Source organism: Amblyomma mixtum, chromosome 3 (assembly GCF_055824585.1).
Source record: "Amblyomma mixtum isolate Tamu chromosome 3, ASM5582458v1, whole genome shotgun sequence".
Taxonomy (NCBI): domain Eukaryota; kingdom Metazoa; phylum Arthropoda; class Arachnida; order Ixodida; family Ixodidae; genus Amblyomma; species Amblyomma mixtum.
The window spans coordinates 18,098,555-18,111,162 of NC_143014.1; the positions used below are offsets into that span (position 1 = coordinate 18,098,555).

General features: G+C 47.0%; 1 protein-coding gene across 10 annotated transcripts in view; it reads right to left on the minus strand.

The window, feature by feature from the left end:
- Tnks (tankyrase) overlaps positions 1–12,608 on the minus strand; it is a 242,880-nt gene that overhangs the window by 63,099 nt on the left and 167,173 nt on the right. For all 10 annotated transcript variants that reach the window (XM_089578276.1, XM_089578274.1, XM_089578278.1 and 7 more), the window contains 4 exons: positions 8,121–8,352; positions 6,033–6,150; positions 5,857–5,948; positions 3,211–3,285 (listed from right to left, as the gene is read on the minus strand). In XM_089578276.1, coding sequence (XP_089434402.1) covers positions 3,211–3,285; positions 5,857–5,948; positions 6,033–6,150; positions 8,121–8,352 — 517 coding nt within the window. The remainder of the gene's footprint in view (positions 1–3,210; positions 3,286–5,856; positions 5,949–6,032; positions 6,151–8,120; positions 8,353–12,608) is intronic.

Below are 12,608 nucleotides of genomic sequence, written 5' to 3' on the forward strand. Positions count from 1 at the left end.
AAAAATTCTTACTCAACAAGAAAGGCCCGAGGGGACTACAAATTTATTTTCCGCCAAAGAAGTCGGTGATCTTTGCCTGCGTGCGCTTTGTGAGCAACGGCCGCACCGATTTCTCGTAGGTCTGAAGTGCGTCCAGCGCGTCTTCCGTCCCCTCGTGTGCGCCGGCAAAATGTTGCAGCAGATCGAGAGCATCCATCACCTGACCTGGTGTTGGCACGGGAGCTTCGGCACCTGCAGGGTCGTCGTCAGCGTCTTCAGCCGTCACTCCCTCCACACTTCCTACAAGCCGCAACATATCGGCATCAGTCAAAACTTCCGTTGTGACTGCGTCTGCTTCGGCGTTCACGTAGTCTGAGAAACTTATGCCTGTGGGCACTTCATCCACTGAGCGAAGGTGTTCCCAGGCATCTTCATCCTCAGCAGACCCGGACCAGCTTCGGCAGTTTCAGGGCCTAGTGTACCGAAACCGGCAATCCTGAAGCAGTTGACAATTATCGACGGCCTCAATGCTCTCCAAGCCGCCGCCATCATCTCAACCGCCATAAAAATATCTATTTTCGTCTCGCGCTTCAGCTCCAGGTTGAGCAGAACTCTGTCAACAACTTGACGTTTGTATGCGCACTTCACGCTATTAATTATCCCTTGATCCAAGGGCTGAACCACGGACGTTGCGTTTGGGGGGAAGTAGCAGAGCTCCACGCTGGTCAGCTCAACCTCTGCAACGTAGTGGGCCGTGCAGTTATCCAGCAACAGGCACACTTTCCTTTTCTGGCGACACATGTCGCTGTCAAATTCCTTCATCCATGTAGTGAAAATGGCACACGACATCCAAGCCTTTGAATTGGCAACGTACTTCACAGGAAGCTTTTTGGTGCCTTTAAAACAGCGCGGCCTCGCACTCTTTCCGATGACAAGCGGGTCTCGTTTGTCGGTGCCGTCCATGTTGACACACAGCAAAAGAGTCAGCCTTTGTTTGCTGTGTTTGCCGCCGTGGCACACCTGCCCCTTCAGAGCGAGTGTTTTTTTAGGCAGCATTTGGTAGAATAGACCGCTCTCGTCAGCGTTGTAGACGTCGCTGGGGCCATATTTTCCCAGAATGTCGGGCACGTTTTCAGACTGCCAGTCGCCGACTACAGCCATGCTTACGCTGCTCGCTTCACCGCTGAGCATTTTCCCGAAAATGCCGTGTTGTTCTTTGAAGCGCGACAGCCAGCCAGGACTTGCCTTGAACTCGTTGTCGCCCAGCAAGCACGCGAAAGAGCGAGCTTTTTGTTGGAGCAGGTCTCCACTCACGGGAATATTCTTCGCCCGCAAAACCATAAACCAGGCGAAGAGGGCCTCTTCCATTTTGCTTTGAGGAGTAGTCTTCAGCGTTTTTTTTTGCGCGAGAGATTCCCCGACGAAGTGGCGCGGAGGATGTCATCTTTCCCTTTCAATATTGTGGAGAGAGTATTTGCTGGAATGCCATGTGCTGCAGCCACGTCACATTTCTTCTGTCCACTTGTCACAGCACGAATTATGTCCGCTTTCTCATCCAAGGTAAGCCTTTTTCGTTTCTTGCAAGGCTCCATCTGCTAGTCAGGAGGGTTAGCGGCGCGCTTGCTCGCACACACCACGTCCGCGTTCATGATAGCAAGGCTAGACTGATGGAGGCCTAACAAGCTGAGCTTGACAAAGACATGCGTTCAAAGGCACGGGGAAATATCCGCACAAGAGCGAACACAGAGCACAACACACAAACACACACAAAAAAAAACACGCGAACTGCAACAGCGCCATCTATGAAATGTGGCACGAAACTTTTTTACTGCTGGCGCCATCTCGTGAGCTCGACTCAGAATTAAAACTCGTTTTACGCCGCGCAGTTTGAAAAAAGCGGCGGGCCGAAGATGCTCCGCGCTGTTACCGCTGACTCGCAATCAATAAATTTTGTGGTGCTGTCTACAAAATAGACCAGAAATTAAAACTTTTTCACCTTTATTTCTCGAAAAAAGGTTCGTTAAATCGGGACAGATCACGGAATCGGTTTCGTTATTTCGGGTTAGCCAAAGCATTGAACCCTATGGGCGTCTGAGGGGGAATTAGGATACCTTCGTTAAATCGGGATTTTCCTTAAATCGGGTTTCGTTAAATCGAGCTTTGACTGTAGTGGGATGAGACTAACTTCAGCGTCCACAAAATTTCCGCATCTGTCACCAGCTCGTTGACCTTGCACGCGCTGTCGATGTCAGATGACTGCGACGGTGTATCGATGGCTCGCATGTTCATGCCAGCAGTAAAATATTTGCGCATCGAATCCACCGCTGCTCTCGTCATACTTGCGCTGTGCTTCCCACTCTTCATATAACTTTTCAAAGCAGACTCTTTGAAAAGTCAAAGCAAACAGGTCGAAGGATTTCCCACATGGTTTTCATTTCAATCGGTGTGCATTTGTTGCACCCGGTGCCACCCAGTCTTTGTAATCGCTGTGGCTCAGCCACGCGCTTTGAAATTTACACTTTCCAGACATTCTTTTGCATAGCTGAACTGCTGCATTCACATGCAGATCTGAAAGCTTGTCTGTGCGAATTCGTCGTGTCTAGTCAAACGCCAACACACATGGAACACAAAACAAGCCCAACGGTCGATGATGGCGATGGCAATATGGCCGCACCTTTTTGAACGGGCGATTACACCACCTCAATGTGACCAGTCATAAAAGGCGTCCACAAAACTCGTGAAATTTCCACGAATTTTTTTTTAAACGTCAAGTAGAAATATACATGCCGAAAAAATAAACAATTATCTATTTTGCACGAGTCTTGTGAGCTTTTTTTTTTTTAGCTTAAATCGCGATTTCCATCTTTGGAACAAGAGTTTTCAAGGCCTTTCAAGGGTTAAAAGAAAAAATACTTTCAAGGGCCTTGAAAATCTGGTTTTAAAATTCAAGGGTTCTCAAGGACCTGTGCGCAGCATGACCTCAGAAAAAACTCCCACAATTTCTGCTGGGTTCTCATCTCTCCATGTCCAGGCTCAACAATGTTTTCAAGAGTAACAAAAGCACTTCTTTTCACTCAATCCTGTGTAAGAAGTGGACAAATCAGCATGTTTTAGGGCTTTCACGCTTACAAGAAAACCAAAGCTTTATGTGGCTCATCTTACAGGGTTCCAAATGTAAGCTCCAGCAATTCACAGCCCATTAAATCTCAGCAGTAACAGACCACAACAAACCTTAATGATGTTGTAGCGCATGAATACTCCTCCGGCATACCCATTGTCCCTATGTTCACGGATGGTAGCTTGAAGCTGCAACAAGACAAGAGCTTTCAGTCTCACACTCATGCACTGAAGAGAAAGCGTTGTAACATAGCAGTTTCATATTTTCTGCGCTACAGTGCATCATGCACAAAACAACGGCAGCACTCATGCTATCCTTATGCTATGTTTAGTTTGCATAAATTGAACCAATGATGCAAAGGCAGAAAGTTGCAAAGAGCATCTAAAAAATCATGAAGCACCCCTATGAAGTGGCCACAGCAAATGACACCAGAGTAGCGCAGCGGAGCAACATGTGGAGGGGAGCCATGCACACTAAATGTGTGGACAGGTGATCTACTGGCAGTGTTCATTACATGGTGTTTGCTCCCTTAGAGTACAGACAACTCTTAACAACAAATGTGTTTGAATAATGCACAGTCCACTTTACAGGAAGCCCTTACTTGAAATTGATGAGATAAAGCCTTGATTTTGAATAAACCACAAATTCGAAATAGGCAAATTCACATCTACTAAGTAAGGAAAATATGTTCACACCCAAAAGAAAATGCAAATAGGTTAGTCTCTCAACTTACTGACTGTGAATAGCATGTCAAAATTTTGCCATGTGACACCAAACACACGACATTAGGAGTAAACACCTTTAAAGATTGCATTAAATATGCCCTGTGACAGAAGTATACACTACCATATGCGGTCCTAATATTTAGATGCTAAAATGCAGTAAGTGAGAACATTACCCCTGAGGCCATGTATAGAATAATGGATTTCCGTCCACAGGGTTTTTGCCGTAAATTTGTGGCGGCAAACTTGTGCTCGAAATTTCATGCTACACTGAAAATACCAGGAGGTGCTGCCACCTCCTAGGACTTGCAAGAAGTGTTAGAAAAGTGTTTGTGCTATTTTCTTGGGAAGAAAAAGACTGGCTGCAACCTTCAACGCTTCACATAGTTTCGGTTCCTCTGCTTGAGTCTCGTCTAGTCTTGTGGAAGCATGTGAAAGTTGATTTTTATTTTCACTGGCACTGTCCTTGGTACATTATTACCAACATTCACAACGTGTTATCCCTCTCTGCTTTGTTTAGATACTTAGTTTCCTTCAAATTGTCCAGATGCCCAGTAAAGTTGCATTACGGCCGCATGCGCCGTCTCCTCTTCTGGTGGTGATAGCAATGGCTCTTCCAACTTGGACCAAGACCGGTATCAGCACCAGATCAAACAACTAAAGCACGGAAGATGAAGCAAAGACAGCCTGGCTTGATTGATGGTGAAGCTGCCATATGTGCACTAACACGACTCTGCACCCAAAGTGGAGAGCAGACATCAATTTTATATGCGCAAAATGCAACCAGGCACTGTGTATATAGCCGTGATTCAAGGACTATCACACGGTGAACATTTTTCAGTTCTGAGTGATGTTGCAACTAATACTCTCCACAAAATTTGCTTCCTTTTTTCAGAACGCAGCTCTTAGGCGCCCATTCCTACAGTGAAAGTGAACGGGCGCTTTGGAGGATAAACGACAGCAAATGCAGAGCGCAGGGGAGGAAGGCGATAACGCATGAATGCGGCAGTGTGGCGACCTGTGGCAGGAAAGAAGGAAACGATTGTTCTGGAGTACAGCTCGAAATTCTTTGAGATGTCAGGTGGAGGGAGACACAGCTTGATGCTAGCTGCTGCGGTGCCTGCTCCCTTTCTCCGCCCACTTCCAGAAAGTTCGTCGCACAGCGCTATACGTAGATCATGCATCTGTGACTTGATTAATATGCTACCGCCTGAGGCGATCACCTCTTACCCCCAATCTGCCTGAATGAACCCCTTTGTCATGCTGAAGGGCAGCTGTGCCAGCCATTGGCATTTTGCCACACTGCTTTAATTAGCATGTGCGGAATCATCCTACTCCCGTATGAGACTGTTTGTACCCAAACAGTGATGTGCGGCGTTTAGTGTTAAATGCTGCATCGGAAGAGAAAAAAATAGTGAGTAATATGATTTGTCATGTGAGCAGCTACACACGCGATTGATGAGCAGGAATTAGAACCAGAAGAGGGGTGATGACGAATAAGGCCCTGAACATCGCTGCAGAATCCACTGAATTCCAAGAAACTGCCAGTTTTGTGCCCTTTCCAAAGAATAATCCTTGCATCATCACCATGTGACTAAGGCTGTAATGTCATTTGTAAAAGTTGCCAGTGAGGATTCGCCCAAGGAGAAGCTCAGTGGCGATGAATTGCTGTGCGTGCGGCCGAAGCCTAAACCCAGACCTGCTTCCGTTCTGCACTGCATGTTCTGTCTGCTGTCACCTATAGTTCAAATACCGCAGCAGCTACGCTCAAAAATAGCATTACCGGAACTCATTTTGTTCGTTCAAAATTGCAATAAAAGAAATCTGACCCTTGTGAAAAGCTTTTTTCAAAAAAATTACACCCTCAAAGGGCAGAGGCAGAAATGCCCAAGCAACTGTGTCCTGGCAATGGTGGACACAGTGGAATGTCCCTTGCCTATCAGTGAAGGCCTCCATAGCATTTGTGGCTGCAAAACCGCAAGTGCTAGAAGCTTCATGGCACAAATTTTGCAGTCCCTAACAGTGGCTGGCACTTGCCTCTTCTTCCACTGCTAAATACTCCTTATCATCAGGCGGTAGATCCAGTAGAACGGTGCCAGGCGTAGTGGGCATAAGCGTTGACGAGGTTGCTGCAAAGAAGCCGGTTTTTAGCACACAAATGGACAGCGTCATGTAGCCTTAGCATAAGACAATACTACAGATGCAGCACCCACCTCGGCCGGTCAGCAGCTTCTCAATGCCTTTCATCAACTTGTGCCGATGCCCATAAGCTGAAACACCTATTTGCTTCAGTTCTTCATGACCCATCTCAGCTAGGATGTCAATCGTAATCTGGGGAGAGAGAAAGACATGCAGAGCAAGCCTGCTGTTTACTATGAGGCAATACCAGTGGTGTGTGCAGTGAAATGTGCAGTATTTACAGTGCCCAACATCCCTTCTCTTGCCCACGAATATGTGGCCCAGTATTGATGGCCAGCATCAATAAGTGTGTGTGCAGCTAGATGGTGCCACCCTTACTGCAGGAGAGGCACACAAGGGGCAGTCAAAAAGCAACTTTGAAGGTGTGTTTTCTTTTTCAGAATGGTTTGAAACACCTTAGTATGCATGGATAACAATGAGGAATTCACCTACAACTGAAACTCCTTTCCTCATACAGTTTCTGTCTCTATCTCAATAACTGATTGATGGCTGTGACGTCAATGCTCAGCACAGCTAATCCTGCATATAACATAACTGAGAAAAATCTACAATTCTTTGCACAATGCAGTTTCCGCATGAAGAATCGAAAGAACAATGCAGAACGGAATCCAAAATAAAAATTAAATGCAGATGAAAGCAAACATTCAAAGTAAACCCCTGTAGCTCAATGCAGTAAACACGAGAAACATTGACCCTGTTGGTAGCACGACTGCAGTGGCAGCCATCCCGCTATGCGTGGGGGAGACGAGGCCCCTTTTCCCATGTGTTGCCCCCTCGGCCTGCACTGCTGTCCCCGCTACGTGTGGGCTGTCTACTCAGGCAGCAGTGCTCATCCCATTGCTGTTTCGCTCTGCTTGTGAGCATCAAATGCCAAGTGACCAGAGTGAAAGCTGCAGAGACTGCTGCGTTTGCCACTTTGGTGTGAGATGAAGCCATCTGCCGACAGCAACTCAGTTTGCCATAGAGCAGCAGCACTACTGCTTCAAACTCGATTGAGAATCTTGAAGGGTCTCAACTCAACAGCCGTTCATGTGACAGTTTACTTTTTGACTTAACCTTGTTGGTCATGACGAACTGCTCAGTATAGATAATGCTAGTGGCACAGTAATGCCACTGATGCTCAGTTTCTGCACAAAAACAGTCTACAAAGATGTCTTTATGTCATTGTGTTTACATTGTAGCATCAAAACCATAAGGGAAGATGTTCCTGGAAATGATGACCAGATGCAGGGCACACACAGTGTGCAAGGGAGACTGAGCACAAATAACTTTCACCTAACCATGTGAGTGCACCATGCTAAACAAGATGGTAAACAGCCCGACACAAATGCTACTTCATGTCGAAAATCATGTATAAAGTACACGGATGAAAACTGCACCAAGGTTGCAGCAGAGAATCAGGTAGAATGAGCAGTGCTATAGGCACTGACAACAGCAGAATCTCGCAGGCACGCAGCTGCACAAAATATTTATACCACCCAAAATTCGTATAATCAAAACACAAGCAAAATCCGCACGCTGAAGTACAAGAAATGCATTTATGCAAATCAATTCGTGTACTGATGGGATTTATCTATGACCGCACGCCACCACTCAGTGCTCGTCGATGCAGACGCAGCCTCCATGTTCGTATCACCCGTAGTGGTGCAGAAGCATTATCCATGATCACAACATTGAGAATCTATTGTATATGAGCATATCAGCACTTCAGTTGTGCATTACTGATGGCCCTGTTTGACTCCTCAGTGTGTATGTGAGTGACAGATTGCATTTCTGGGCCAATGTTACTGCAGTGTGAGCAGAGTGGGTGCTGTTTTATCCAAAATGTTCCTTGGCAAAAATGACACTTACTAAGCATCTCTGTGTGAATATATGCTACACTTTAACCCCCCAAATGTTTAGCAAAACCAGAAATTATCATATTCATGCTGCCAAACTGCAGCCTCCCGCACCCCATTTTTTTTTTTTTTTTGCACAAGCTTGCTATCCACATGAAGATGGCCACATGGCCAAGTTGGCCACCTTGTGCAGCCACATGACAGCATGTAATTTGTTAAGCCTTTCCTAGCGAGGTAGGGCTGATGTGTCAAGTCCAAACGCACCATTTCCTTCTCGAAAAGTTCACACAGGTGTCCCAAGCCAATGCTGCCGAGGAACTGCATAAACTCCTTGTTGTGGGCCGTCAGCTCTGTCAAAGGTGCACCACCTTCACTTGGTGCTGAGCCCTCACGCAGGTGACCAGCACGTTGTGTAGACAGCAGGCTCATGGCTGCAGGGATTTCAGCTTCTAGTGCTTCCAGTGACAATGCTGACAGTGGGCCTGCTCCCAGCATGCTGCACACACACAGTAAGGGCACTCAATGACCGCAGAAACGTGCACACTTCATTCCAAATAATTATGTATGCACACATGAACTAGCCACTTGTGTCAAACTTCCTTCCTGACATTCTGCCCTTGCCTGTACACTGCCAAAGCCTGCACTCACTACAGTCGGCTACAACTCAAGACTGAAGCATGTGGGCGATTCCTCTGCGCGGGGACGCACAGACAGCGACTCGAGCCAGGTCTCTGTAATGAAGTCCTTTATCTCATGTGGTTGGTGTCGTGGCAGGGGGGTCGTTGTGGCGGTCAAACCCTCCTTAAATAGGCTCTACCACGTAGCCTGGTTCCCCCAGCCCCACTCGGGAGAAAGGGTGGTCGAGAGTACCCGCGGAGAGCGGCGTGGGATTTGAGTGGGCCCTTCACTGCCCCTTCCAGCCAGTGGCACCAACTGACTGTCAGAACATCACGCTTAATCACGTTGCACTCCCTAGCATCAGATCCGAGAGGCTTTCAGGTGCAAGGTTAGAGCGGAATACAGTTAGAGCGGTTAGAGAGTTAGAGCTACAGTTAGAGCGGAATAACCGCAATGTCAGGACTAACAGTCCACTACACTGCCTGGAGGGCCTCACTTAGGCAGCATTCACTGCATTGTTCTAAAGCTTTATCTGGCTATAGTGCCAAAAAACAAGATGTCAAGTCAAGCAACAAGGCACATGTGCCACACAACATGCACACTCAAAATTACTCAGCCCAAAGAAAATGGCATTAACTCTTTCGCTACCGCGCCTAAGGCCATTGTTCGCATATGAATGATTCAAATCGCCCATGGAAAAAAGCTCATTTCGGAGCATCGTGGACGTGCTCCACCATCTAGTTTGAAAGCTCAACAACTGCTCTTTCGATTGCAGCTTTGTTTTCAGTGTTTTGACATGAGGGGGCGCAGTGAAAAAGAAAACTTTGAATGGTCGCAGCAGCGTCAGCCGAAGAAAATGGCGTCCGCATCGCTGCGCGCTCCTCAAAAGCGAAAGCTGACACCAAGCACGTCGGCTGGTTTCGGTTTCGTTTTGAAGCGAAAAGCTTCACTAGGCTCGTCAACACCGCGCTTCGCGTGGGCCACCCCTGGGCGCCGTCGCGGCGCGCCCTTCCTCCTCCTCGCCACCCCCTCCGTTCTCCTCCTCTTCACCTGTTTACCCTTCGCCGCTGCTAGCGGTTCTTATCGCGCTCTTATCGCGTTATCGCAAGGCGTTGCAATAACGCCCGGGCGGCGGCGGCGGACATACAAGAGGCCGCGCACCGCGGCACATGCTCCATCGCCACTTCTCCTCCTCGCCACCGGTTTACCCCTTGCCGCTGCTGCGCGGTCTCTGCCGCTGTCCCAAGAGAAGGTTCTTTTGCAAGGGGTTGCGAGAACGCACGTGTGAGCGGCGGCGGCGGCCGTAGAAGAGACGCAGACATTCGCCATGGAAGGAAGAAAAGAAGACCCAGAAGTGGTAGCGAAGGAGTTGGCTCAAAATCTACACCACTATCGTGGTGCTCCCAGTGCATTGTGCGCGAACTGCGACAGCCATGACGTCAAACAAAGCATAACTGCAGCTTTTCACTTGTATATCCAGGCTTAACCAGAGCTAAGCCACTGCCAATTTTTTTTTTGTGACGAAAGCATTGGTCATTAGTCGGACAACAATGTAAACTGTTTATGCGTCATGGAAAGTAAGCGGGCGCTGCTTTTCAAGGAAGTGAAGTGCGGCTCGCATGAGCGATTTTTCACGCGAAACCTCGCCTCGAGTGATAAGCTTGTGGCCGTACTGCCGAACTTGCATCGTCACGCACTGAAGAAACGGTCACCCTATCGCCTATGCTAGAGTTCCTGGTGTATGTCTCCCAACCATCGCAAAATGCCGAACCCCGTTCGGGACAGCGTTGCGAAGATGAACGAATGTCGCTGCTTGACGGGTCGTCTGGGAGAGCTGAAACTGCTTCCCTATCACGTGATTGTTTTTGTATTTTGCGCGCTTTCTTTTAAGACAAATAAAAGAAGCTATATCAGTGGTACTCGGTTGCAAACACGGCCACCGGTTATTTTTCTATGGGATCCACAACTCCTGCACTGACACTTTCTTCCTGAAGGCAATAATTAAAAAGCTAGCTAATTAGTCTGTGCTAATTAATTACTTTTGCATAATAAAAAAATACTGCAGACTAGGACACGCGACTGGCAACAATCCTCAGTTGGTCTCACTAGGGCTAGGGCATTTCGTCTTTTTTAAAACCTTGGTTATATTTAGCTGGGACACCCTGCATGTATATATATATATATTGTTTAGCGTATGAAACAAGGTCCAAGCAGGAAATTTTTTTGCGCAGGGATGAAGCAGCGGCTGTTCAGCGCTGTCATCGTGATGCCTTTTGCACGCATCTGTGCACAACACGGCATGTCTGAGTCAAACATTTTCGCATTTCATTGAGCTGGTAGTGGCAAAGCTCGTAGTGACGGCAAGGTGAAGGCTGTGAGTGCACGTAACTGCTGCTGTAACTGCTGCTGTGCACGAGCCCCCTTGGGCGCTCTGACAATGCTGCGTCAGTGCTCAGCCAAGTCAGCGCCTGGAGACAAGGTGGCAAGTGGCAGTGGTGTTCTGGGCATAAGCGCCTGCATGACCGGCACCTCGCTGCATCACTTTTGCACTGAACCCTGAAGGTGAGGTTTTAGTGCTCTCAGGATGCATGTCAGATTCTGCAGAGCCTTCCGTCCATTCCTTTGCTACGCCTTTCAATTACAGCGTCACATTATAGCACCGGCCTTAGCTGAACAGGCAGTTTGTGATATGAACGGCAATTTTTCATAGATATATTAAATTCTAAGTCGCTGTAAATTTGTGCATTGAATGTGGTCATTTTAAAAGGAGTACTACAGAGGGAGTTATATGTAGCAGGTGGTCCGTTATGCTTCGGTGGCTGCCACTGACGCTGCAATCAGTAGTGCAATAAAACACTCAAATTCATTAGGACGAGATGGACCTAAGTATAATTTGTAGAAATTTAGGCTTTCGCTCTTGGGAAGGCACTTCTGCTTTGCACTTTCCCTCACACTGACTTCCGTCAGCATCAAATGGAACGAGAGCAGAACTGAACCGTGCACACCATGACAAGATCTCAATTGAAGGAAACTGATAGATAGTGCCATTGATTTTCACTTTGCAGGTGCATAACATCACTGTAAGCAACAATGAACCCTGTTAGAATTTCCCATCCAGGAGCTAATACTTCTGTGCTTGTGTGCTCGTGTTTCTTTTGACGCTGCTGGGACACTGCTTGTTCGCAAGTGCCATGACCCTTTTACAGTGCGACTGCATTTTGTTTGCAGACGCTATGCTCAGGCCATTTTTATCCCCAGGGTCTACATGAGAAGACTCCATGGCAGCCAAATGGAGAGTAGTCACCTTCCTACTGTTCAAGAAAAAATTTTTCTTTTTATGTTGCGACACATTTAAGTGTGTGTGTGTGTTCCTAGGAGTCTCATCCATGGTTCATTATTCCCTTGGCATTCTCATCTTTAAGTTCACAAAAGGAACACTTCCAATTCCGATAATTAATAGTATCCAGTTTCCTCGGCAAAGTTTCACATGCTTCGCATGACAAAACAATTTCTTACTACCGAAGCCTAGATCTAAGGTTGTGTGAATATTATAAATTTTTAATATGGATCGAATATATTTGATATTCGGTTCGTATTTGTATTGAAGAACTTCCGAATATTCAAAAATTCCTTAATACTTGCCAGCAATCGTAAATGGCGCTGACTTTCAGAAATTCAATCGTGGCAAAACCACATCTGGGCAAATTATCCGATGATCGAGTTTAAAGTTCCAGGAAAATAATACAAAGACCTGTTCCCTTTCTTCTCCAATGTTGGACCGTGTGGACCGATCGCACTCCGATGCCACTAAGCTTCACCTCATGCGACGTTATGCAAGTGAGCTTTCCCACACATCACATGTGCTGCGAACAAGATGACCAACAAACTGCTTCGAACAATCCCAACGCGAAAGCACTTTTTTTTTTTTTTTTTAATCCTTCCGTAATAGTAGTACAGTAAAACATGGGCGTCCGGAAGGAGGGGCAGGGGGGGGGGGGGGGGGGGTTGCCCCCCCTGGAATTACGGATATTATTTATGCACTAGTAGAAAACAACTACACAGCTTGATTAGCACGCTTAGGTGATAATAAGTTATCAAATTTTGCTTATTGAGTTCAATTATTTGTTCATTAAT